The 27881-nt window shown below is 40.9% G+C and overlaps 3 protein-coding genes across 4 annotated transcripts in view; all 3 read left to right on the top strand.

Moving 5' to 3' along the window:
- Positions 1 to 4938, top strand: part of LOC119495385 (E3 ubiquitin-protein ligase pellino homolog 1) — a 43523-nt gene extending 38585 nt beyond the window's left edge. Inside the window, exon 7 of the mRNA XM_037781781.1 lies at positions 3398 to 4938. Coding sequence (XP_037637709.1) covers positions 3398 to 3976 — 579 coding nt within the window. The 3' untranslated portion in view covers positions 3977 to 4938. The remainder of the gene's footprint in view (positions 1 to 3397) is intronic.
- A 3909-nt stretch (positions 4939 to 8847) lies between these two features.
- Positions 8848 to 18204, top strand: LOC119495399 (galectin-related protein-like). Of its 2 annotated transcripts, none has more exons than XM_037781802.1 (5): positions 8848 to 9249; positions 10099 to 10182; positions 10270 to 10358; positions 12512 to 12698; positions 16312 to 18204. In XM_037781802.1, the coding sequence occupies exons 1-5, from the start codon at positions 9217 to 9219 to the stop codon at positions 16453 to 16455; spliced, it is 537 nt and encodes a 178-aa protein (XP_037637730.1). In that variant the 5' UTR covers positions 8848 to 9216; the 3' UTR covers positions 16456 to 18204. The 2 variants fall into 2 exon arrangements, with proteins under 2 accessions (XP_037637730.1, XP_037637729.1); XM_037781801.1 differs by having other exon boundaries at positions 8854 to 9249; positions 10090 to 10182.
- A 5952-nt stretch (positions 18205 to 24156) lies between these two features.
- Positions 24157 to 27300, top strand: LOC119495394 (zinc finger protein 501-like). The gene is made up of 2 exons (XM_037781796.1): positions 24157 to 24209; positions 26093 to 27300. The coding sequence occupies exon 2, from the start codon at positions 26116 to 26118 to the stop codon at positions 26875 to 26877; it is 762 nt and encodes a 253-aa protein (XP_037637724.1). The 5' UTR covers positions 24157 to 24209; positions 26093 to 26115; the 3' UTR covers positions 26878 to 27300.
- The last annotated feature ends 581 nt before the right edge of the window (positions 27301 to 27881 follow it).

The raw sequence follows: 27881 nt of genomic DNA, 5'->3' as shown, positions 1-27881 counted from the left end.
ATTTAGGGTTTTAAAATCCCACGCCTGTCCTTAGATTGTTTTAAACATACATCTGTCATTATAAAAACTTAACACCTACTGAGAGAAAACAAGTTATAGGCTAAAAACAATAATAACATTTGTGGTTTTTAGAGGATGTTTTTGTTTCTTCTAAAGCCGTAAACATCAGATGACATTAAAGATGAATCATGTGCAGCAGGTTTGTTTCAGACTCACTCAGCCTTGCCAACAGGGCAGCTGCTTGCCCTTCTGCAGTTGGACACAAGGTTGAAGCCAGCTTAATTAGGAATATCTTACAGTGCAGCACACACACACACACGCACACACACACACACACACACACACACACACACACACACACACACACACTCAGTGAGCCTGCCGTGGGGGCTGTTGTGAAGTATAATAAATGAGTACAGTCTGAGCTCCTGTGGTGTTTAATAGGAGCGTTTGTGCTGATAAATGATTTGCTTCTCTGTAAATTAAATTATAAATGTGTCAAGGTGGAGAGTGTGGATGTTTATGTGGACTGAATCAACCCGGAGCGCTCACATCATTAAACTCGAGTGCGGTAATTTATTACAATTTTGCATATTGTCAACTTTTCGTTGACGTGGCGGTAGATTAAAGGTGCTAAACGCTGAATCGAGAGCACATCTATTGCCTCTCGATGGCTCTCAACATGGTGACGGCTGAGGTGGCCATCGATGTATAAAGAGAACTGGATACAGCGTCGGAGGCGCCCGTTCATTCCTATGAGAGTTGCTCAGTGGTGCATGAAGCCAAAATGGCTCGACTGCCGAGTGATTAAGTACCCGGATCATCCGGCGATCTTCTGCATATTTTTCTTCCCTCAATGTGGCCCTAATACTCCGTCGTACTTTCCCAATGTAAGTCTGTGGGAAAACGTTTTTTTGGGCCTAATGGCATCACATGACGGACACAGAAGTTGTAATTCCACCGTTTGGTCAATACGAAAATTTGCTTCAAAGCCCGGCGCTTTTCCTGGGGGTGCTAACAGCGCTAACAGTATCTACCTGAGGGGGAACCAGAGGGTGGGTGCTACGCTTCAGCGATGACGGCATCGGTCGGGACGGCGTTATCCGCTGTTACCACCATATGAGAGCAGAGCAGAGTGGCGGTGATTAGCTAGTCAGTGGGGCATGCTCACGTGCACTAAAAGGCACGTGTGGCCGGCCCGGCGATGTCAACAAAGCACAGAGAAGCTCTGATTACAACACACACAGAGGGAGAGCGTCTTCATTCTCCGCTCAGGTAGACATTACTCCTCTATATCTGTACATAGACGATAGATGTTTGCTTCTGTATTAACGCTCTGGATGGCGAATAGAGAAGCTTTAATGATTAGAGGAGCAGCCATGTGATCGACTGAGCAGCTGGGAAAATCTGAGCAGTTGTTGAATAAAACAACAACTGTTTCCTTCGAGCGAGACGCTGAACTCTTACCCGTTCCACTTGAGAAGCTTGTTGGCCAACAGTAGAAAACGCAGTGGTTTTACTGGGCAGATGTGAGAAGTGTGTTACTGCATCAGTGTGTGAAACAAAGAGCACACATGCACTCCTCTGCGAACCTTCCCGGGACAAGTGAAGGTTAAAAACTGTCACCAGGAGGGACGCATCAACCCGTGGCGGTGTCGCGCCGCCGCCACAGAAATGTGTTTGCCCCGAGCATCGCAGCGACCTCAACACCAGTCTGAGAGATCTCACCGCAACCCCTGCGAGCTGCTCCTCCCCTCATCTGTGTATCACTTTTTTAAAAATAGTTCCTTCCTTCATCATCTCTTTTTTTTGTTCCTCTGTGGTTATCTAAACGTGGAATTTCCCCTCTGTTTCTTATCTGATCGAGCCAAACCGAGTGCTTCATCCAGACTGTAGTTTACTAAATTTTCCAGCAGCTTCCTGTCCTGTCCTGTCCTGTCCCATCAACCTCCCCCCCCTCGTTGTTCTCTCAATTTCCTCATGTCATCTTGCCTCCAGCTGTTGGCCTGCTGCCTCCTCCTGAATCACACAGCTGTCTGAGGTAGAAATGCCTGTGCTACACTGCCACCTACTGTACTCAGAGGAATACAACAATTTGTTAATCCATCCATTCTCTGAAGTGCTTATCCTACCCAGTCTGTGTGTTCCACTACCCATACTACCATACTGTTTAGTATGAAAGAAAAAAGAGTTAATATGTCAAATGCAGTATGCCAAAAATACCAGGATGGCCTACTGCATCCGGTTGTTTTGCAGTATGCAAGCCAGCAGGCTTTTCTGGCTATTCCGACCCACAATCCTCTGTGCGGAGGATATATGAGCAAGAGGGTCAAAGTTCAAGGTGCAATGTTATGATGAATAGTACGTCCCAACTGTATGCATACTGCATGCAACTGTACGTTCTTTGTAAAGGCAGCTGCAGTAAACCAGTATTGTGTGGGGGCTGGAGCCTATCCCAGCATGCATTGGGAGAGAGGTGTGGCGTGGTACACACAGGACGGTCCATCACACAAGCTGGAATCAGTTCAATATAAGTAAAAAAAAGCTTCTATCCATCCTGTCTTGTTTGATATTTAGTGATCTCAGGGTATGATCTGTTGTATTTAGTATTGTTATATAATTGTTGTCTGTAGGGTGACCAGGCGTCCCACTTTACGAGGGACTGCACAGCATTTTTATCCCACGTCCCACATATTGAGACGATGTCCCGCATTTTCATCGGCTCTAGTTTTCAAAAGTCAAACCGCTGCAGCCTTCAGAATAGACGCTTTTTTAAAAGTCTGGCTTTTATCCAAATGGCTGTGAAGAAAGCAGGAAAGGCTGTCATCACGGCGCCGTGTTTGCTGTCAAATTACGCACACGTGGGTCAAGTGCAGGTTAACATTTCACCGTCTTTGCTACGCTGTGCAGAATGGAGAGAATTGCGAGTCACCGCAAAGTCACGAGCTGCAGATTTAGGCGGAATACGATGGAAACTACCACAAAGAAAAGGAAGAGCAGCTACAACAAAGACTGTGGAACTACTTAGAAGTATTTATAAGCTGGTGGAAGGAGATTCTCAGAGTTTTTTTAAAAAATTTGTCAGTTATTTTTCAATTTCACACGGAGGGAATACGACATTAAGCGACACAGTTCATGTGAGTCTCACAAGAACCGCTCAAAAGGAGATGTGCCGATCTATGGATGCATTCGGGCAAAACATAGAGATGTTACAAGATCAGGGGCAGAATAGAAATGTTTGTTATTTAAGTAACATAGACATATTATTAAATTTGTAGACTAACTCTCAGCCTTGGTAACGTGTCCCACACAAACTTTGTCCCACATTTGGTTTGATGGGATCAGGTCACCCTATTTGTCTGTAGCAGCTCACCTCTATAACGTCTCTCTGTTCCAGGTGGAGACTGAGAGTCAGGAGCTGGTCGACGGCTCCCTCATCGACCTTTGCGGCGCGACCCTACTGTGGCGCACCGCCGAAGGCCTGTCGCGCACTCCCACCCTCAAACACCTTGAGGCGCTGCGGCAGGAGATCAACGCGGCCCGCCCGCAGTGCCCCGTGGGCTTCAACACGCTGGCCTTCCCCTCCATGCGTCGCAAGGACACGCCGGACGAGAAGCAGCCCTGGGTGTACCTCCATTGTGGCCACGTGCACGGCTACCACAACTGGGGCAACCTACGCGAGGAGCGGGAGGGCCGGGAAGGCCGGCAGAGGGAGTGTCCCATGTGCCGAGCGAAAGGGCCGTACGTGCCGCTGTGGTTGGGCTGCGAGGCGGGGTTCTACGTAGACGCCGCCCCGCCCACTCACGCCTTTAACCCCTGCGGCCATGTTTGTTCAGAGAAGACGGCGGCCTTCTGGAGTCAGATCCCGTTGCCGCACGGCACGCACACCTTCCACGCCGCCTGCCCCTTCTGTGCCCAACAGCTGACTGGTGAGCAGGGCTTCGTCAGACTCATCTTCCAGGGACCCCTCGACTAGCAGGGGGCGACTTCCCAGCATCCTTTGGGTGAAGCAGAGCGGGGAGTTTTTTTTGTTAAGACCCTGCAATGAAATCGGGGAGCGACACAGATTTGTTTTCTTTCCTCTGCGGTTAAGATATAAACTTTTTTCTGGACTTTTTGTCTCATTTTTAAGTGACCTTTGTATTGCTTTTTCATGAATAACAACAAAGATTTCTATATTTTCATGCGAAACCAGAGACACAAAAACCAAACAGAGAACACTGCTGGGTAAATGTTTTGTTTGTTTCTCGGAAAGAACTTTCAACAACAGTATTTTTCTAAATTACTAACGTGCCGTAGTGCAAACGTACGGTTTTTATTCATGTTTATTGTTGCAATACACATCTGTGTACATCTCTTAGAGCTTATTTAAACAAAGATGTTTATTTATGGCCCATCGCTTCATCCTTTATCTGTCAGATATGCCTAACTTCAATACTATTTAGCATTTTAATTTGACAACACAGTATATTGTTAATCAGATATAAAGTTCTAGGTGTGTTCTGAGGGTTCTGTGTCTCCCCCCCCCATGTTCACCCCTCAGATCTGTTTGTCGTATTTATACACCCCCGTCCTCCGGCGTGCTCTCACTTTGTGTGTTAACCCTCCCTCAGTTATACTCGTCGCCTTTTCACATTCAAAGCAATAGATCTGGAACGGAAACCTCCTAAAGCATTATGGGAAACTGAGTCTTCTAGGCGTCTCAGACAGCCTGGATGGACTGCTCCCTCCCTTTAAAGTCCGACTGACACGTTTCAGTAGGTGAGTGAATCTTTTCTGATCACAGGTTAGCCATGATACCGCAGCTATGTAGCTAACACACACACACACACACACACACACACACACACACACACACACTCACACACTCAAATCAGACCTGGTCAAATACTTTTTATTACATTAAAAGTGGAAAGGAGCTTGCATATTATACAAAAACAAGAATGCAGATGTTCTGAAGATGACAACAAGTGCTGCTTATTCCTGATTCTGCTCGTCTGCTGTGATGTTTGGGGCTCACCTGCACCGTTACAGCAAGAATGATGAACTATTATTTTTCCAGACGGAGTATTCTGATCAGTATTAATTAATTTGAAAATGCTATTTATGATCAACTTTTGGCATCTTACAACAAACATCCTGAAATGAAACTCCAGGCACTCCCACAGGCTGATAATGACGTGTGTTTTATTTTGGAGAAACGCACCATTTCTGGCACGATTATAAATACTAATCATTTGTGAGAAGGTCATTTTAATGTTTCTCTCAGCTGAACTGTAACAGTGCAGGAAGTCCCACCTGAACACATTTAACAACAACTGTAGCTGTTTGACTCAGGTTTGATGCACACAAACACATGAAAAGCTTCAAGCTACACTATTCTCTTTATGGATGTATGTGTGCATGCATGTGTGCTTGTGTACACTCATCAGGGCTTCATATTAATTTGTGCTTTCCAAACAGTGTGTTGAAGTGGTCCCCCATGGAACATTTTAGGGGTGACAGGAGCTCTACAACGTGAGTACAAAATATCAGGCCGGCCTGTTCTTTCATTTATATTTTGTAGACTATGATGAGAACTGGGTGAGAAGCTCAATCATCAGTGAGGGACTCGGAGTAGAGCCGCTACTCCTTTGCGTTGAAAGGAGCCAGCTGAGGTGGTTCGGGCATCTAGTAAGGATGCCCCCCGGGCGCCTCCCTAGGGAGGTGTTCCAGACACGACCAGCTGGGAGGAGGCCACGGGGAGGACCCAGGACTAGGTGGAGAGATTATATCTCCACACTGGCCTGGGAACACCTCGGGATCCCCCCGTCAGAGCTGGTTAATGTGGCCCGAAATGGGAAGTTTGGGGTCCCAGCAACAAATAAATAGCTCCTACAGTCATGTCAACTACTGTTTCTAGTGTCAGGAAAGACGACAGACAGAAATAACTAAAGTTATAAAGACGTTTGGACCCTTCACAGACAAAATAATGTGATGAAAAATAAAGTGCAGAGAAGACAGTCCTGATATTTTTGCACATTTTGTGGAAGCACAAATTCTGCTGTGTACTGCTGCCGCGTACACACAACACAACACAACACAACCCATTCACTCCTAACGAGACACACACTCGTACTGTAGAAACCTCCAAACAGTGAAGCAGATTCACTGATCAGAGTCACTTCCAAATTATCCACAACACCTTTGTCGGTATACACAAGTGTGTGTCTGTGTGAGAGAGAGAGAGAGAGAGAGATAGTAATTTATGTGTTCATGATGATTGTACTGTATGTGTGCAGGTTTCAGTTTCCACTAGTAGTTCTCCGTACACACACACACACATACACAGCATCATTTCCATCACCTCCGTGCTCGGACTCCAACACACTAACTCACCTCAGGGAGAAAACAATGACCTGTGTCACATCTACACACACGCACACAAACACACACTCTGCTAAGGTCTTCTGAGGATACCTCATACGTAAAAAAAAAAAAGTCTATTGTGGATATAAAGTTTTGCATCTCCTTCTTCCAGTTTTGTTTCATGAGGCTTTGTGTCTCTCTCTGTGGATAAAGTGTGTGAGTTAAGGGCTTCACTCTGTCTCTGTACTGTTATCTCAACCCTGTTTTTACACCAACACATGTCCGCCTCCCTCCACTCCGCTCTTCTTCTTCTACTACTTCTTCTTCTTCTCCTGTCCGGAGTCTCCTCGTGCTTCTAAAGGCGAAAGCAAAGAATGTTTCCAGCAAACACTTTTTTGTAATAACTTTAAACAATAAAGTGTAAAAGTGACATATTTCACTGTGTGCCGGGTGATGATTACAAAAACTAACAAAATCTCTGTTTTACAGCTTAGAAATAATTAAAGGTGCTACATTTCCCACCGTGGCTACCAGCACTATGGGTAAAAAAAACCTCACATGACAAATGTCAAACGTTAAATGAGTCTAGAAGGATAACAGAAGATATCCGTTTCTATTCCAGCAGCAACATTTTATTGGATTTTATTAATTTTGTTGGTGATATTGACTGGAAAGTTTGGTTCTTACCTCCAAAGTTCCTTCCAACAAATAAGTTAAAAGAGATGTCATTTAAATTGATCCAACATTTCTTACATCCTGAAACTTGCTCTCACTTATTTTGGTCCTGTAAATTTACATATGAGATGTGGAAAGATGTTAACAATTTTATACGTACATGACAACATTTTCTCCGATTTTGCATTTTATATTATATTGGTTGCTATAATTGCTGTGACAAAGACTCTTCCTTATTAATATAATTTTAATTCTCGCCAAATGCCGAATTCACAAATGTAAATTTACCCCCAAAAAAACATAAATTCTTTGTATTTATGTAGGAAATAGAAAAATATCAACGATTTCTTCCTCACAAAACAAACAAGATATAAAAACAATAGACGTCTTCAATGGATATCTTCAAAGTTTTTAAGTGTATCTATTGTCATATTCTCGCATGTTTATTTCTATTTTATTTATTTTATGTTTCATTGTTTCATTTCTGTTGTCTTTTTTATGTTTGGCACTGCTTTTGGTTTGTTTCCACTATGCTTCATCTGTATGGGAGTGTTACTTTGTATATTACAAATTTGAAATAAAACTATTAAAAAAAAAAAACACCTGTAAAGCACGTCCTGGAAATATGGCCAAGACCAGAGAGATGATGGTGGACTTCAGGAGGACCGGAACTGATCTGAACACCATTTCCATCCTGGGGGGAAGAGGTGGAGGTGGTGGAGAGCTACAGATACCTTGACAACAGACTGGATTGGAGGTGTAACACTGAGGCTACAGGACGGCACAGAGACTCTACTTGACTTCGGTCCTTTAATGTGTGCAGCAAGATTATTTAATTTTATTAAGAAGGCACTTTGCATTAGAGTACTGATATGTCTACCATTTCTTTAATGAGTGTGATATCTACATTTTTTTTTTTTATGTTTGATTAGGACACATCCTGATCTGGATTTCAGAGGGTGTGGATTTAATCTATTGGCTTCATATTGCAATATATTCCAGAAGTCTAAAAGGCTAAAAATGCCCCACATTAGGCTAATTAGCCTTGTCATTTTGTCTCCTTTTTGTTGTTGTTTGTATTTGACTTTTCAATAAAGACTGGAAAAAAAAAGAGAAGATATCATCATGCATCAATCCTCTCTGGAAAACCACTCTGACATGTTGCTGCAGCTTGTAATGCCTTTAAATGTCCACAGAGGGGCAGCAGTTGAACTAAAGAGAGACACACAAACAGAGACAGGGGGGGTTGCATGCACAGGAATGGACAGATAGAGAGAGAGACAGAAAGGGAGGGAGGAAGAGAGGGGTGTGTTTGTGCAAAAGTCAATGAAAGGGAGAACATGTGAATGTCCACTCCAAAACAGAAACTGGTCTATTTAAAGCCTCCAATGTAAAATCATTACAAAATATTGTGTGTCTGCCAAATTAGGCCAAATCACCACTAGCTGTGCCACATTTAACCAGGACACACATTATTATTCAATCTAAATTATAAAAATCTAATCTAAGAAATAATAGTAATCCAGTAATCCACCTTTTTTTGTACATAGTGTTTATTAATTTCTGACCTATTTATCTACCTATGCTGTTTTTAGCCATTTCCTCATGTCTTGTCATGGTACACTGTATGTTTGTCATAATGTAGTGTATCTGTGCTGTTTGTGTCGCTTGTGTGGACTGTGTGTTTTTATACTCTTGCTGCTGCTGCCTTTTGGCCATGTCATCATTGTAAATGAGAATTGGTTCTCAATTGATTTCACCTGGTTAAATAAAGGTAAAAAAAAAAATAATAATAATAAAAAATAAAAACCCCTAAAAAAAAAAAAAAGCCTCAAAGAGCTTGTTGCCTGATCGGATGAAGTGTTGAGGTAAAATCTGAGTGATTAGCCTTCTACCTCCTCTAACAACAGAAGGGGATTAAAGCTGCTTTCAGTGAGTAATTATGATAAAGCAACACGTCAGCAGTATATATCCACCCAGTTTCCACCAGAGGGATGTGGAGGGAAGTCCTGCAAGCTGTGAGGACCTCAGGCTCAGACGTGGAGAGAGACAGACCCAGGAATAGGAGGAAACAGGAATATCTCTCCTCCTGAGTCAGTGCCACGACGCTGCAGCTCCACCAGCACCATCACCACCTCCACCAGCAGGGCTGCCTCTGCTCCATAATAAGCATCCTATGCTATTCTGCTCAAGATGGCGGTGCAGGCAGCGGAAAAGGACGGAATAGTGAGTATTTTTGCAGCTCTACTGGAAGAACTGGGTGTTAACGTGCGTTGCTGTTTATTCTCTTATGCGTGACGCTGTGTGAGTTTAATCTGGAGCGCTGCGTAAAGTCCATTATCCATCCGGGAGGCGCTTTATTCTACCGTGCGCAACGGTACTCCTCTCTCATTATGGGGAGGAAATACGAGATGTTTGTGGTGAAATGTGTCACTTATATAGGCCTTTTCACCTATGGGTGCTCATTCATCAATCACAGTGTTTATTGCATTTGCAGTTTTATTTATGGAGCTAATTATAATCTCACATGGAGCACGACAGGATCCCTGATACCATGACAGGTCTGCTGCTGCCACCTCGTCATTGTTGGGCATGCAAGGCCACACTGTGTGTATTTATATTATAATAATAATAATAATAATAATAAACAGGCCTCATGCTGGGTTTTACCTGTTTATATGATCATATCCTACCTGATAGAGGTGATAAATGACAGTTTGCATTTGGGTGTTTTTTTTTTGTTACTGGTGTTGAAGAACGAGATATTTGTGGTGAAATGTGTCACTTATATAGGCCTCTCTCACCTATGGGTGCTCATTCATCAATCACAGTGCTTATTGCATTTGCAGTTTTATTTATGGAGCTAATTATAATCTGACATGTTGCACGACAGGATACCATGACAGGTCTGTTGCTGCATCCTCGTTTTGTTGGGCATGCAAGGCCACACTGTGTGTATTTATCAATAAACAGGCTTCATGCTGGGTGTTTGCAGGTTTATATTGTCATGTTCTATCTGATAGAGGTGATAACTGACAGTTTGCATCCTGTGTTTTTGTGTTACTGGTGTTGAAGAACGTGGAAGATGACCACCTGAACAACTCGCTGGGGAACCCCGGCCTCATCTCACCTGACAAGGAGGATATCTCTCGTCTGCTGGTATGAAAGACGCCTTTTAAAAGTTGTATTGTTGGGGATATGCTTGCTCCAGGCTGCGCGTATACAAATACAATGTGTTTTGCTTAGACGGTGCCATTCTGTGGGCGCATCCGGGGAGGCATGCGGCCAGGGAAGAAGATCATAGTGATGGGCATTGTTGAATTGGAGCCAGACCGGTGAGTATGCATGATGCACACACTCCTTATCTATAGCTTTATTTAGTTTTAGAGATATGCTTTTTGTTCTTATAGGCCAGTCAGACTTGCACAACCACTGCAGTCCAGGACACATTGCGTGGGCAGCCCAGAGAGAGAATGGTGGCTTCTTAAGTATGCAGAGACAGGGCGTTCCCTCAACCAGCAGGGAGGAGGGAAAAAAAGGGGGGAAAATGGGTAAAAAAAGAAAGAAGACCCAGTGAGGCAGATTTGTTTGGGTGTGTCCTCTCACCCTACATGGAAACTTGTGTCAAACTTGGAAGAAACCTCCCAATGACCTCATCATGTTCAGAGGCAGCTGACAGAGTTCATCTGAGCTGCTCCAAAACCAGTTTTCCTTTGTTGCATCTCAGCAAGTTTGTTACTGTAATCGCACAAAGAACGTTGTGTAGGGTGACAGGATCCCAACAAACCAAATGTGGGACAATGTGGGACACGTTACCAAGGCTGAGAGGTAGTCTACAATATCGATATAATGTCTATCTAACTTAAATAATAAACATTTCTGTTCTGCCCCTTATCTTGTAACATCTCTATGCTTTAATGCCCGAATGCATCCATAGATCGGCACATCTCGTTTCTTGTGAGACTCACATGAACTGTGTTGCTTCATGTTGTATTCCCAGGTGTCCCACTTTATGAGGGACTGCACAGCATTTTTATCCCTTTTCCCACGTCCCACATACTGAGACGACATTTTCATTGGCTCTAGTTTTCAAAAGTCAAACCGCTGCAGGATAGATGCTTTTTTTAAAATTTAAATTATTTTTTTTTATCAAGTGGCTGTGAAGTAAGCAGGGAAGGCTGTCATCACGAGGCTGTGTTTGCTGTCAGTCAAACTGAGCACACGTGGGTCAAGTGCAGGTTAACATTTCACCATCTTTGATACGCTATGCCCTACAGGGTAAAATTGCGAGTCACCACAAAGTCACAAACTGCAGATTTAGGCGGAATATGATGGAAACTACCACAAAGAAAAAAGGAAGAGCAGCTACAACAAAGACTGTTTGAACTGCTTAGAAGTATTTATAAGCCAGTGGAAAGAGATTCCCAGAGAGTTTTTTTTGTGACACTTGCTAGTTATTTTTCAATTTCACACAGAGGGGAATACGACGTGAAGTGACACAGTTCATGTGAGTCTTACAAGAAACGCTCAAAAGGAGACGTGCCGATCTATGGATGCATTCGGGCAAAGCATAGAGATGTTACAAGATAAGGGGCAGAATATAAATGTTTATTATTTAAGTTAGATAGACATTATATCAGCCTCGGTAACGTGTCCCACATTGTCCCATACAAACATACTCTTTGTCCCACATTTGGTTTGTTGGGATCTGGTCACCCTACGTATTCCCCCCTCTGTGTGAAATTGAAAAATAACTGGCAAATATCACAAAAACTCTCTGGGAATCTCCTTCCACCAGCTTATAAATACTTCTAAGTAGTTTCACAGTCTTTGTTGTAGCTGCTCTTCCTTTTCTTTGTGGTAGTTTCCATCATAGTCCGCCTAAATCTGCAGAGCTTGTGACTTCTCGGTGACTCAATTTTCCCCGCCGGGCGTAGCGTAGCTGCACTTGAACCACGTGTGCTCAGTTTGACAGCAAACACAGCCCTGTGATGACGGCCTTCCCTGCTTTCTTCACAGCCATTGGATAAAAGCCAGATTTTCAAAAAGCGTCAGTCCTGCAGCGGTTTGACTTTTGAAAACTAGAGCCGATGAAAATGTGTCTCAATATGTGGGACGTGGGACAAGGGATGAAAATCCCGTCCAGTCCCTGGTAAAGTGGGACACCTGGTCACCCTTGTTCAGAGGCAGCTGCTGCTGGCATCACAGTTCATGTGGATGTTCTGAGCTGCTCCAAGACCAGTTTTCCTTTGTTGCATCTCAGCAGGTTTGTTTCTGTAATCACACAAAGAAGGTTGTGTGTAAACGTCACAGCTGCAGGGGGGCGAGGGAGGGATATAAACCAAAACTAGCAGCAGGGATTATACATAATTAACACACAATAGGTTTGCTCTAACACAGCAGCAGCAGACTTATGATTTATCCCAGATTAGTTATTGGACTCATATGTTGCCTGTCTGACTCCTCCCGTCTCCCTTCCTCCCTCAAGCTTTGACGTGAGTCTGTCCTGCGGCCGTGACTCGGAGAAGGATGACACCCCGCACGACGTGGCCCTGAAACTCACCGCCCGCTTCACCGACCGCCAGTTCATGCGCAGCGCCCGCATCTCTGGGAAGTGGACGGCGGAGGAGGCGTCCACCGCCTACTTTCCCTTCATCCCCGATCAGCCTTTTAGGGTAAAGATCCTTTTCGTATTCACTGGTGCTCCCTGTTTGCAAGCAGCGTCAGGTTGTTGTTGAACAGATTGTGGGATGCTCTCTTTAGCTCTGGCTTCCTTCTCCTTTCATTCTCCACTCTTCTTCTTTATCATGGTTACAGTTAAGGTTTCTTTTACACCCTGGATGTTATTTCCTTCGGATCTTTATTTCTATAATTTCATTGCTGTGATTTGATGCTACAGACACAACAAGAGTCCATAAAGGCAAGCAGCAGACGACAAGTTGCCAATAAATTCCTAGTGACCATGTTATCAAAACCAGATTTACATGGGATAACATAAGTTAAATGACAAATCCACCACTAAAGGGATAGTTTGGGTGTTTTGAAGTGGGGTTGTATGAGGTACTTATCCATAGTCCGTGTATAACCTACAGTAGATGACGGTCGGCACGCCTCCAGTTTGGAGAAACAGACAAGAGTTACCTCACGCAACGTATTTTAGACACCTATAAAAAAAGAAATCAATATCAGTTGAAGTGTATTTAGAATATTTTCACAGCTTTACCTCGACGGGAACTGAAGCCATTGTATCCATCTATGCTCTCGCCAAAACAACTAGACTCCATTGAAAAAAAACTGTAATTTTACCTCCCAGAACACAGGAGTTGCTGGTCTACCGCTATTTAGTTTGTTTCAGTTAGTTTATTTGTGTTACTGTGTGACTTTGGTGAATCTGATCTAACCAAACCAAATTACTGTTTTTTTTCAATGGAGTCTGGTTGCTTTTGGCGAGAGCATAGATAACTGCTTCAGTTTCCCGTCAGAAACAGACTGTATAGCTGTCTCACAGCAAAGTAAAGCAGTGAAAATATTCTAAATATAGTGTAAACTTAAAAGTTATATTGATTTTTTTCAGTGGGCCTTTCTTTTAAATGGCAAAAATATATTTTGCTGCTGCCCCCGTCCACAGCAGTACATTGCTTTGCTTCCCACATATACTGTAGCTTGCTGGTTGTTTGTTGCTTTCTTGTTTTTTGGGGTGGAATTTTTCTTTTAAAGTCCTGTCGTCGGCTTTACAAGCAATGTAAAAGAGAGATAATTGCATGTTGCCTTGCAGTAAAGAAATAAGAGAGACAAACAGGACATGTTTTCCATCATATCTATCTACTGTCAATACAGGCTGCATCCCGTGCGGTGGTCTGTTTCCTGCAGTAGGGTCAGCATCAGCTGTTTGGATGAGTTGGATGAGTTGGGGGGGGGGGGTTTGGGCAGCACATATGCATGATGAGTAATTCTCATAGGACCTGAGGACTTGTCCGCTCTAGTAATTCTGAATATGCACATGAATAATACATGTGGTGTCCGCCTAAAAATATCTGATGTTTCAATCCAAAGTGAGCTAACCAACAGAATTCTGCTTAAACTAAAGCAGTCAAAGGGCTGTCAAAGTTACGTGTTAATGCAAATTTATTTTTTATGCTACTAATTTCTTTAACGCATTAACACAACTTGCGATTTTTAGGTTGTAGAGCAAAGTTTCTGGCATCATATGAAACTAGAAAATTGGTACCAATCATGTCATAATAGCTTGTCGCGAAGGAGTCTAAATAAATGCCCCAAACTTGCGCTAAATTTTGGCGAGGAAAAACTGTCATGGCCATTTTCGAAGGGGTCCCTTGACCTCTGACCTCAAGATATGCGAATGTAAATGGGTTCTATGGGTACCCACGAATCTCCCCTTTACAGACATGCCCACTTTATGATAATCACATGCAGTTGTGGTGCAAGTCATAGCCAAGTCAGCACACTGACACACTGACAGCTGTTGTTGGTACATGGTACATTTTGTACAGATAAAAAATCACGCTTAACTGTGGACAATCATGCGATTTGAATATTTTAATCGATTGACAGCCCTTGAAAGAATACATTTCTTTTAGAGACACAACAGCGACCGTCTTTGGCTTATTTTTTAAGAGTTGATCCCTGCGTCCGGTTATGTAATGTCAGCTCTCTGATAAAGCGTCATTGTTTGTGGTCGTAGCGTGACCAAGCAGGTCAGCACGGTCACGACTCCGTCAAAGGCTGAAGGCTGGAGATTAAGGCTGTCATGAATTCAGAGGGTTGTGGGACAGATGCACGGTGATGTGCTGTGTGGTTTCAGAGCAGGACGGCTGGTTTTCTGTGACAGAGTTCATCGGAAAACAATCTGCCTCAGGAAGTGAGATCACACCTACTAGTTTGTTTTCTTTGGTATTTACTCCGCAGCGTTTTGTTGGTTTGGTACAAATTAAAACTCACTGCGATTTGAACTTGTTAAACATTTACCAGCAGGATTACCAGATGGCTGGTGAACACCACCGTCTTAATAACCCCCCCAAAACCTTGTGTTCAGTAATTGTTTTCTGTATTTAATTAAAGCTGCACTATATTTATATTGACAATTTAAAAAAAAAAAAATGAAAGGCATTGCTTAACTCTACAGTTCCCCACAGAGAGACGGAGCTTTTTGTCCATAGAGGAGAGCTGTCTTTGCTCTTACTTTAGGTGATCTTGGTGTGTTTTTTCATCAAAACGTATTCATCAAGTGCATAGATTTTTTTTTTTTGAAGCCTGAAAACAGAGCCACGAGGAGGTGCAGGAGTCTAGTTTCCTCTCAGAACACTTGAATTACAATATGCTGAAAGGTTATTGTGGAATTTTTGCCCAATGATGCCAAAAACATTCTGCCTACCAAAGCTTTAACAGTATTATTAGACTGCAAATCGGCCACGTTATGATGAATAATGGTACAGACAGGACTGTACAAAAGCCCCTTTGCTCGCTCCCAGATGATTGGTGCGAACACACGCATGAGACGTATTAATGTGGGATCGCTGTCAAACACTTTGTAATGGAGTTAATGAACTGACAATGTACACAGAGTCAGATACAAGTACAGCAGTTTTAATCAGGGAAAACACCGGCTAAATACAGATCGCTTCCTGAACAGATATCACGATAAGCATATGGATTTATTAGCTATAGAATCACATATCTGCTAACATAAAATCCTGTGGTTGGTTCGTTTGTTTTGATCCTACTTGGATCTTCGTAAGGTCAAGGGTCAATAAAAATATTGTGGCATTGAGTAGCGTGCAGGCGTTGCTTTTTCTTTACCGACACTGTTCCGATAGCCTCGCACCGACGTGATGTGCGTATAATTAATCAACATTGTTTGTTTGTTTTCACACCACAAACAAACTACACCATAGTCCACTTGGAGGAGACCCACCTTTTCAGGCGGTCTTGGTTCGGTTGTTTGGTCCGCACCAGGGTTCAATTCATAGCTTTCACACCAGCCCAACTGAACCCTACTAACGTAACAAACAGACCTTTTTAACCGAACCAAACAGGTTATGCATGTAAGCAACCTAAGTGAGCTTTAAAGGTGCTGGAAGGTGGATTGTTTCCAGACTTTGTGCTAAAACTTGAGCCTAAACTCCTGGCTGTAGCTTCATATTTACTGTACAGACTTCACATCTAACTCGCCGCAGTCATTGCTTCTTTATGGACTGATTTATAAATTGTAAATAACTTTGCTTAATCTCAACTGTTCTCCATTTGTATTTTTCCTTTTCCTCCATGCAGATTGAGATCCACTGCGAGCACCAGAGGTTCCGGATATTCGTGGACGGACACCAGCTCTTTGACTTTTATCACAAAGTAAAATCGTTCATCTCCATCGACACGGTACAGATACAAGGAGATCTACAGATCACCAAGCTGGGTTAACGTCCCGCTCCTCCCGCTCTGCAAGTCGTGTGTGACGCAAGGACTTGACCACAGATGACCACACACACACACACACACACGCCTGTTACGTCATCATCCATAACCCATCATGCAACAGGGCAGCAGCATAACAACTGGGACAAGGCTCCGGCGGTGACAAGTTAGTTCTTCTGCTATGTTTTCATTCACTTCTCTCCATTTCCTTTCTGTTGAACCAGGATCTGATGTGGTGATGCTTTGAGGGCGAATGTGTTTTTTCTCTTTGTAGCTCCGGTTTTGTCAGATCAGGGATCTCACGGCTTATTAATAGCACATTCATTTTTTATGTGGAGGGATGCTGAGGTAGAAGCAGGTGTGGAGTGCTTTCAAGGATGAAAAATTACTCAGATGTTACAGAGAGGCGAAGTCCCGCCCCCTTCCGGTGGACCACCGTGGGACCTTATTTCAGAAAAGATATGAACGGAAGTCAACGAGGAGAGACAAATAATTATTTATATGCGATTTAAAAGATCATTTTGCAAGTCAAGAAAGTTTCAGTTTGAGAACGGTTTCACACAAAACTAAATGATCATGATGTGTGATTCGTGGCGCAATTCAAAATATTTGTCTCCCACCGTTGACTACTGTACATATTTTTTCCGGAATAAGGTCCCATAGTGGTCCACCGGAAGGGGAGGGACTTCGCCTTTCTATAGAAATCAGTTACTCAGGAACAAATATCTGACTCTGAGCAGCTAATATGAAAGCAAAATGTTTATGGGTGAAAATCATCAAATGTGGTGACTGATTAAATGTTTTAATTCTGCAACTTTTCCAAAAACCTTTTGGTTAAACTGGAAAATGCATGATCAAATCTGCTGTAAAATTCTGCAGTATTGTTAAGATATTTAATCTGAGCCTTGACTAATTCCCACAAGGGCTGAAACATGATTTTCATATCTGATAAAACTGTTTTAAAAGCAGAAATGTTGCAGGTTGTTTGACGCTTTCAGATTTGATTTCACTCCAGCTGCAGATATCTTCTGAAACTCAAATCTTCTGATCGCACCAGAGCGCACAGTATTACACGCTGTTTTCTCTGTGCTGATGTATCTCTGTAACTCCCTTGGCACTCCCTGCCCTCCCTTGGGCTTATCCCAGTTGTCACGGTAACACGTTGCAGTCTCACCGACCTAAATCCCCCAAAATGAGGATTATATCATGACGAGATGGCGCAGGGGAAGCGTCCCGTACTGTAGACGGCGTGTGTTGGTAGTTTTTAGCCATTTCTCCTGTAGATAGAAAAGTCCTGTGTGCTGAACAGGAAGTAGAATTATGTCTGTTTAGTGGACAAGGAGAGAGGAGAAACTGCTTTTAAATGGAAATTGGCTCTCTGCTGTCACACTCGCAGAATTTGTTTCATGCAAACCTCATCTGAATTGTACACTAAACCAATATGCAAAAAAAAAATCCCCCTCTTCAGAACATATTTAGAAGAAACTGCTGTCGAAGTGTGGAAAACTAAACTCAAACTTCAGTCACAAGCAGCAGGGTCAGATCCTGGTGGTATTTTGAATGTATAATATTCATGTTTCTATAGTAGCATAGGAGATATAGTGATGCACAAAATGATTACTTACTGTCACAGTTTTTTGGTGGTATGGCTGGTGCTGTTATAGTCCACTTTCAGTCCTACGGTATGTGTTTTTAAGTGTTTCCTGAATCATTCCACTGAGACAAGATAGACGTTATAAAAGAGGTGCATCCTTGTTTAATGCAGTCAGCAGGTTTTTTTACTGGTCAAACAAACACAGAAATGTCTTTTCCTTCACTGAGGCAGACAAGAAGTAAAGGATAATGTACAGCGAGCGGGTCATTGTGAAATAAACCCCAACCTGAAGGGGTTTATTTCACAACAATGACCCGCTAGCTGTACATTATCCCGCTTATTACACGGCTACTTACTTAAGAAATCAATAATTTGACACAAAAACGGTCCTCCAGAATCCAACATCAGAGCAACGGTCTGTTATAAAGAAATAACAAACCGTAGAACGCCGTGATTGACCAATCAGAATCGAGTATACAACAAAGCCGTGTAATAAGTTATAATAACTACACAGTATTAGAAGTGTTATGTCTTAAGGTGCTCGGTTTACACCTCCTACAGTATCACACGTACAGTAGAACTAGGTAAGAATTTAACTGCATTGATCTCCGGGCACCACTTTCTAATAAAGGGTTTATACGATGTAACTTATGGCTTTATTTATGAATAATAAATCATTTACTAATGCTTTTATAGATCAGTTATAAGCCAGTGATAAGCATAGCTTTTGAGTTGCCAGGTTGTGAAAATTCCCTTTTGCATTTCTTTTATATTCGGTAACAGAGTGCTACAGGGATGACATATTTTAATAATGGTTTATTATTATGGATTATTATTAATTATAAGATCCATAAAACATTAGTTAAATATGTATTAAGCATTAATAAAGTCATTATTTACAACTTATAAACCCCTAAAGGTTGACTTATTAGAAAGTTGAAGAAGCTTTGATCATGTTTGGAGACAGATGTTTTTACTTCATATCAAATAGAGAATTGAATTCATGCTCTTAATGCTGCGTCACGGTGCGTATCCACTGTTTGAGCAGCTCGACACAGTGAAGGAGTACTAGACAGTTTCACGAGGCTGCTGCACAATAGTACCGTTAAGATTTAGACATTTTTACACTTTGATGCTTTGCTGCTGTGAATTTGGAGTAAGCCATGAGACATCTGTGCAGAACAGCTGCACCGACTTCACTGCAGGGCACTCGGTAATTGATGCGTACCTCTGCTCACATTAATGAAGCTTCCTGTTAGATTTCCTGAGCAAACTTTGAGGAAATCTTGTTACTGTCCCTGCAGAGTGGGCTGCAGCTGTGTTTCCTTACACACATACATGCACTAGTATTTATTAGCTCCTCTCACGTAGCAATAAGGTCTCTGCTCGAAGGCCGACTGCTTTGGAGCACAACTTGTTTTCTCCTGGTTGGTCAGACAGGATCTTCCTCGGCTCCTCCTTTTCTCTTTGCCGAGCGCCGGTCTATTTTGGGACACAAACAGGAAACGAGTACAGTTTGGAATGAGAGGGCAGCTAGAAGTGAAGTGTTTGAGAGGATGTGAGCGAGTGCGATGCCTCGTTGCTCCTCCAGTATTACAACAGAACAAATGTGTACAAATAATGTGTGTTTTTTTGGATACTGTTTTTGTGTTCTTTCTATTAACTGGTGACCACCTATTTGTAACGTTTCCTGTAATAATGTTAATATACACCATAATGTAAAGAATACGACCATAACTCAGCAGTGTGTTTCATGGAAACAAGATGTGTTCAAGTTTTTTTGGCTCCTCAGCGAGGAATTATGGGGGAGGGAGATGAATTTAAGGGCTCTAACCAGGGAGTATGTGTGTGTGTGTGTGTGAGTGTGTGTGTGTTTTTCTCAACATTAGCAGACTGTTGTGGGTTTTCCAGCTGTGTTTTAGCTTTTTCTGCACAGCTGGGTGTGGTGCAGCTACATGATGATGGTACTAGAGCGGACTTATGTGGTACTGTTGCACTTGAAAGGGGACATATCATGCTCATATTCAAGTTCATACTAGAACATGTTTACATAAGGGCTGTCAATCGATTTAAAATAGTTAATCGCACATTTTTTATCTGTTCAGAATGTACCTTAAAGAGAGATTTGTCAAGTATTTAATACTCTCATCAACATGGGAGTGGGCAAATATGCTGCTTTATGCAAATGTGTGTATATATTTACTATTGGAAATCAATTAACAACACAAAACAATGACAAATATTGTCCAGAAACCCTCACAGGTACTGCATTTAGCATAAAAAATATGCTCAAATCATAATATGGCAAAATGAAGCCTAACAGGCAACAGCAGCTGTCAGTGTGTCAGTGTGCTGACTTGACTATGACTTGCCCCAAACTGCATGTGATTATCATAAAGTGGGCATGTCTGTAAAGGGGAGACTCGTGGGTACCCATAGAACCCATTTTCATTCATATATCTTGAGGTCAGAGGTCAAGGGACCTCTTTGAAAATGGCCATGAAAATTTTCCTCGACAAAATTTAGCACAAGTTTTGAGTGTTATCTTCCCTCCTTACTGACAAGCTAGTATGACATGATTGGTATCAATGGATTTTTCAGGTTTTTTAGTTTCATATGATACCAGTATCTTCACTCTAGCTTTAGAACTGAGCCCGCTAAATAACCTCAGAAAGATCGATTGCGTTAAAGAAATTAGTGGCGTTAACTTTGACAGTCCTAGTGTGCACAAGCTCTGAAAAAGTGAGTTTCTCATGATATGTTCCCTTTAAAAAAAAAAAGGGTGTTAGTGTCCACTTAAGGGACTCATATCTGCTTGGTATTCCAGTAAAAAAAAAAACATTTTTCGGTACATGTGCTTAGAAAACCTCAACATATATTGTGTTTCTTCCTGAAATATTAAATCCAACAGGTCCTGATCTCCTAATGATCCCATGTCTTTTTGAAGATCAAATGATTCTAATTTTAATTGTTCAACCCTTTAAAAAACGAAAACTGAATGTTATTCTCCTCCTGATTGTAATCTGATGGTAAACACCCATACTGCTCATATATAATATATGAAAATAGATAGAGGGCGTCTGACATAAAACACTTTATTTGACCCAGGTCTGTATGTTACCCTGCTTTTGGACTTTGGATGTACATATTTATGAACGAGGCCTCTCTGGCTTCGTTTTGTTACATGAGGGATACCGAGCTGAGTTACAAGCAGAAAGCATTTAGTTGTGCATGTAAGCTAGTACCTGGCATTATTTATACATGAACGATTGAGGTATTATATTGCCAGTTTTCGTTCCAGTCAAGCATGCTCTTTAATCATTTTTTTCTTCCATCTGCTGTATCAGGCCTGTTGATTTTCCTTTGACCTGTTTACCTTTTTATAGCCTGGTATTTAAGACTATTTCTACCAAATTACAACTCCTGACACTAAAGTATAAATCAAGTTTGTTTTTTTTACCCCCCCCAGGACTTTTAATAAGTAGAGCAACACAATGACTTTCTAAAAAGTGAGAACGGCTACATGATGATGTCCATTTATGAAGTGTCCTCTGAGTAGAAGTAGGCAGATCTGTTGCTGATGTGTTGTGTGGTTGTACAATCATGTTATCATTTCTGTTTTTTACAGTGTAACCAGCAGGGTTGTGTGTGGTAACGTCATACCTACTGTATTGGTAACGTACTATATTTTTTGCTGTTTATATGAAGGTGTCTTGAAAGTTTTTTATAATACTGAGGTCAAATATTACATATTGTACTTTCTTGTATGACACAAGGTAATGTGTGAAACAAGTATTGGATCAAAGATTATTTTTCTTTTAACCGTAAAACGAGGTTAAACGTCATTTTGACTCCCGAGTTTGAGGCTGTTGGCTGACTTTGATCTGCTGGAAGTCTTTCATGTCACCAGGCATCATGTCGGCTGTCTGATCTGCTGTTTTCCAGCTGTGTTCAACACACAAAAAGCAGCTCCAGAAAAAAAAAAACAGGAGCACTTACTTGTCTTTGACATGATGCAAACTCACGAAATATCCTGATGTTGTGTCTCATTGATGATGTGCACTGGACCAGTGTTTAGATGAAGACAGTACACTGCCGTTGTGTTAGACCTCTCCAAATGTTGTTTTTTTCTCTCTCCTCATGCTTTTGTAAAAACAGCTACTTTGCAAACCAATAAACTTCTCATCTTGGAAATGCTTTTGTGCTCAGTGTCTTTGTCTGAATATTCACTCAGACAACTAATAAAACAGGTAGCTACATCCCTGTTAAACTAAAAATGTGTGTACGTTTTTAATCTGGGAATTAACTAAATAAATGCAACACTAATGGATCAGAAAAGTGGGTGGCTGCTTCCATCATATTTTAAATATTTATATATTTAGAGTTGGTATAAATTAATGATTCTTGTAACTTTAAGCATTTTACTATAAGGACTATTCCTAATCAAAGTATAATGTGTAATGTAATGTAATCAGGTATTTAGGCTTATATTCTGAATACTTGTAGTTGCTTTCTGATAAGTTTGTCTTGTCTGAGGTGCACAAAGAAAAACTGAAAAATTACAAACCCCATGAGAGCGACTGTATTTTATTCCTTTTTGTCAGACACAGAAATGTGTTTTTATTGATTCGTATCACAATTAATTACTAATATTTTCTTTTAGGAAGTGGATTCAATTATTTTGTATTTGCTTATAAAGTCTCTGGGCTGTGTGTATGTACAGCAAAGTGAATTATCTTTTTCTCCTAAAGTGTCCATTTAATATTTGACCTATAGAGGGCAGTGATACACCAGCATTGATGCATTTAAAATGCTGCAAATAACAAAATGAGACAATGAGAGTAACAGAATTAGTAAAAGTGTAGGAGAAGTATAGAATATTTTGCATGTTTTTTTTCCCCTCAATACTTTATTTAGAAAGTTCAATAGAAGTTACATAAAGTACATGTTTACAAGATTTTTTTCATTACAAAAAAAAGGTAAATATATTTCACAGTATAAAAATAATATAAAAATAAAATAAACATGTAAGGTAAGAAAAATAAGTTGAATAAAAAATATAAAGAGAAGTCTGTTAAATAATTGGAGTAAATTTGAATAATTTAATAGTTTTTTTGCCAATTTAGAATTTTTGAGTTTTAAGTTTTCAATCAGAGTAAAATATGTTTTAAAATCAGTGTCTTTAAAAGTATAAAAGGAGGGTATTCTTTTAAGCCATATTATGTTATGGATATAGTATTAATAACTAAGATATTAATCAAATTAATTATGTAAATGTCATCTGCCAAAAAACAAAGTGAGTAATATCTGAATCTTTGTTAGAAAAAACAATCGCTGTCTGTTAAGTAATTGGAGTAAATTTGAATAATCAAATTTTTCTTCTAGTTTTTTGCCAATTTAGAATTTTTTTGTTTTAAGTTTTCAATCATAGTAAAATATGTTTTAAAATCAGTGTCTTTAAAAGTATAAAAGGAGGGTATTATTTGGATATAATATTTTGCTAAGATATTAATCACATTAATTATTTAAATGTCATCTGCCAAAAAAAAAAAAGTAAATTCTCAGTCTTTGTTAGTATGATATATTTTTCAAAATGCTGTGGGAAGTTGTTCTGTAAATCAAACCAAAAAGAAGCAAACAATCTAATCTAATCTATTAGCTGCTTCTTCCGAGGAGCCCTGAACGCAACACAGACGTGCCCACATCCGGGTCCTCAGACAGCAGCGTTGTGTTCATGGTCGCCTCAGAGCCGTCAGCACCTGTCTGTCTCCGCTCAACACCTCCAGCATGTCGGAGACGATCCGGCTGTTCGTCGCGGAGCGGCTCGGGGCGGCGGCCGACGAGATTCTCGGTCTGGTGGAGAAAACCTTCTCAGATTACCGGGAAGAGATCCTCCGGTCCAAGAGAGAGATCGTGCAGCTGCGCACAGAGCTGGAGGAGAGGAGAGAGGAGAGGAGAGAAGAGGAGAGGAGAGAGGAGAGGAGAGAAGAGAGGAGAGAAGAGGAGAGGAGAGAAGAGGAGAGGAGAGAGGAGAGGAGAGAAGAAGAGAGGAGAGAAGAGGAGAGGAGAGAAGAGGAGAGGAGAGAAGAGGAGAGGAGAGAAGAGGAGAGGAGAGAAGAGGAGAGGAGAGACCAGAGCATCGCTGCTGCTGCTGCTGCTGCTGCAGGTCTGCAGGTTTCACTCTCTGTAGGGGCCATGCTGTTGCTAGGGCAACAGCTTTGGTCCAAGTTCACTTCCGGTCAGCTACTGCATTGATAGACATGGCAACAGGAAATACAAAAGGGCCCATTTATAATGTTTATGTTGCAAAGTGTGTAAAAGTCTTTTCCGGTGTTGTGTTGAAGTCTGTTTCCTTCCTGTTAAGATGAGTGGAACTGATAATGATGGAAAGTAACGAAGTACATTTACTCAAGTTCTTCAAAATTAACAGAAATTACAATTAAACCTTTTTAATGCAGCAACAAACTGGTCAAATATTAAACAGGAATTCAAATTAAATCTATAATGGATATAGCACATGAACATAGAATTGAATTGAGTAGTTCGGCCCCATTGTCACCAATACACAATCCAGCTATTTAGGTCAGTATCGGCCCGATATCTGATCCGGTATCGGTGCGTCCTCTATGATGTTGTATTGCTGCAGCCTGTGAGTCTAGTAGCCTATAAATATAGATATTTTTTTGTTTTATATTGTCAAATGTTGAATCTCTAATGAACTTGGTGCTGACAGTGTGCAGGAATTCAACCTTTTCTTTTGCATGATTTCATTTTCCTACGCACCTCTGATGCTGCTGCTGCAGATCTGCAGGTTTCACTCTCTGTAGGGGCCATGCTGTTGCTAGGGCAACAGCTTTGGTCCAAGTTCACTTCCGGGCAGGTACTGCATTGGTAAACATTGCAACAGGAAATACAAAGGAACCCATTCATAATGTTTATGTTGCAAAGTTTGTAAGTAGTAGTGTCGTGTTGAAGTCTGTTTCCTTCCTGTTAAGATGAGCGGAAATGATAACGAAGTACATTTACTCAAGGTCTTTACTTAAGTACAACTCAGAGATACGTTACTTGAGTATTTTTTCATAATTATTTATTTATCCAATATATATTCAAATGGTTTTTGAGCTTGTGTGTGAGAGAGAGAGATATCTCACTATATATATATATATACATATATATACATATATATATATAAATTCCCCTGGTGTGTGAGTGAATGATATAAGCATGATTTCATATACTGTACAGGTAGACTATTTTTGGCAACTACCTACAGCGTTGGAAGAAACACTCAGGTTACTCTCTTACAAGTAAAACTCGTGTTACAAGTAAAAATCAACATTCAAAATTTTACTTAAGTAAAAGTGCAAAAGTATTGAAGTATATCAAAATATACTTGACATAGTATATCAAAATATACTTCAATACATCAGCACACAGTAGCAGGGGTTCTGCTTTCAAATGTTTACTTTAAAAAGTACACTAGTATTATCAGCACAATATACTTAATTTATATATATACAGTATATGCACACCTGGTAGAGAGGTGCATAGGAAAATGAAATCATGCAAAAGAAAAGGTTGAATTCCTGCATCCTGTCAGCACCAAGTTCATTAGAGATACAACGTTTGACAGTATGAAAGAAAAAATATATATATTTATAGGACATCAGATATCGATTGTGTATTGGTGACAATGACGCTAAACTACTTAATTCAATTCTATGTTTATGTACCAGCCTATATACAATGTAGATTGGAATTTTAATTCCTGTTTAATTTTTGACCAGTTTGTTGCTGCATTAAAAAGGTTTAATTGTAATTTTGAAGATTTTTTTCCAAGTTGCTGGTGCACAATTTATTATTTTAATAATAAATAACAATTCAATGCATTTATATTCATGTATTTATTTGTTATACTTTGTTCTACAAAAAATTATGATTTTCCCAATAAGAACAGAAGAATGGCTGACAGGAATGAGACTCTCTATTCCAGAGCTTGGAGTAAATCACACAATCTGAGTGAGTAAAATGTTGTTTTGTGTTTAACAGATGGCCCTGAAGTGTCAGAAGGGATGTTTTCCCCTCAGCAGGAGTGGAGTCCCAAAATGGAGCTGCCGCAGCAGAGCCAAGATCAATTATTCCAGCAGATCAAAGAGGAAGAAATGGAGCTGACAGCGATGCTGGAGGCCGCTCCCTCCAACTGTGTGAAACAACTTTATAGTGAAACAGAAGCAACTGCCAACCAGGCCTATTCATCAGACTGCTCTGCGGCTGTCAGCAAGGAAGAAGAAGAAGAGTGGAAACTAGACATGTCTCCAGCTCATAACAGCCATGAGGCCTCCTGTCTGGCTGTTTCACCAGTGTACCTTATTACACAGGAACTGGCAAGTGGCAGTATCTGCAACGTCTGCGGAAACATGTTTGAGACCCAAGAGAGTTTATCAGATCATTTACAATCTCACACTGAGGTAAAGGTCTGTCACATCTGCTGCGCTTGCTTCATAAAGGACGTCGACCTCATAAGACACGTGATTGAGAGCCACGCCGGAGAGAAGCCTTTCAAGTGCAACGAATGCGGCAAGACGTTCCTGCGTAGAGACTACCTAGTGGTGCACGTGCGGATCCACACCGGAGAGAAACCTTACAAGTGTCCCTTCTGTGGCAAATCGTTCACCCAGAGCGCCTACCTGTGTGTTCACAAGAGAATCCACACAGGAGAGAAACCGTATTGTTGCTGCATCTGCGGGAAACGTTTCAGCAGCAGCACAGCAGCAAGTCAGTGTCTGAGATATCATAGAGCTCACGCAGCAAAGAGCGCAAGAGAAAAACTTTAGTCTTTAGGCCTGAGAGACATTTTTACACATATGCTGGTAGACATGCCAGCAACAATCGGATGATGTTTATGGTGATGATGGTGAAGAATGGCAAGATCTCAAATATGTTTAAAGACCAGCATCCAACAGCCAAATCACCAAAGCTTTATTAATACTAATCTATCGATTAATCCGCTGGTTCCCAACCTAGGGGTTCCTAAAGCTTCACAGGTGGACGCGAGGCCTTCTTGATTTTAATGGGTGTATTGGTGCCTTCAAATGGGGTCGTGTTTACCGTGTAAGAGTATTCACTTTCTTATGGTATTCACGACCTCGTAAGTGGAAAGTTTCTGACTTCACGAGTTGTGACGTGTTTGTTGACGTTGGTGACCATGGAAGTTCATTTTTCGGTACATAATAAGTTAATATATTGTAATTTTAGTTGTATATTGTAATTTTTTGTAAATTTATAAGATGTTTTTAGGAAAATGTTGATATTCATTATGTCTTTACATTTCCTGCATTATGTTAGCCACTTGCTAACTTGCTAAATTGTTAGCCTCTGTGGCTTCTAGACGCCGACAGTAACGTTGATATTTCCGTTGCTTAGCAGCGGTGTTCCCACGACTTAACCACGTGAACGCCAAGCATATTGTGTACACGACTTCCCATGTTGTAAACACAAGCTCACAAGTTTCAATTGAAGGCAGCATAATACAACTTTTTAAAAGATATATAGTGAAGAAAACTAAATTAAATTGTTATTTTTTAAAGTTTGGATGATTTATGTGTATTTATAAATTTTTAATATACATGTTTTGCTTATCATTTATTGTGTATTTGATTAATTTCTAAATGTATTTAAAAAAAAATCCACACCACCATTTATATATATATATATATATATATATATATATATATATATATATATGTAATCTTTATATTTATCAATCTATTTATTTATATTTATCTTTATAAAATAAAGGTAAGACAAGTCAATGTTGTTTTGTGTTGTAGCAGAAACA

The sequence above is a fragment of the Sebastes umbrosus genome, chromosome 10 (assembly GCF_015220745.1).
Source record: "Sebastes umbrosus isolate fSebUmb1 chromosome 10, fSebUmb1.pri, whole genome shotgun sequence".
NCBI lineage: Eukaryota > Metazoa > Chordata > Actinopteri > Perciformes > Sebastidae > Sebastes > Sebastes umbrosus.
Note: the sequence above shows the minus strand (reverse complement) of the source record. Positions and strands in the feature narration are given on the sequence as shown.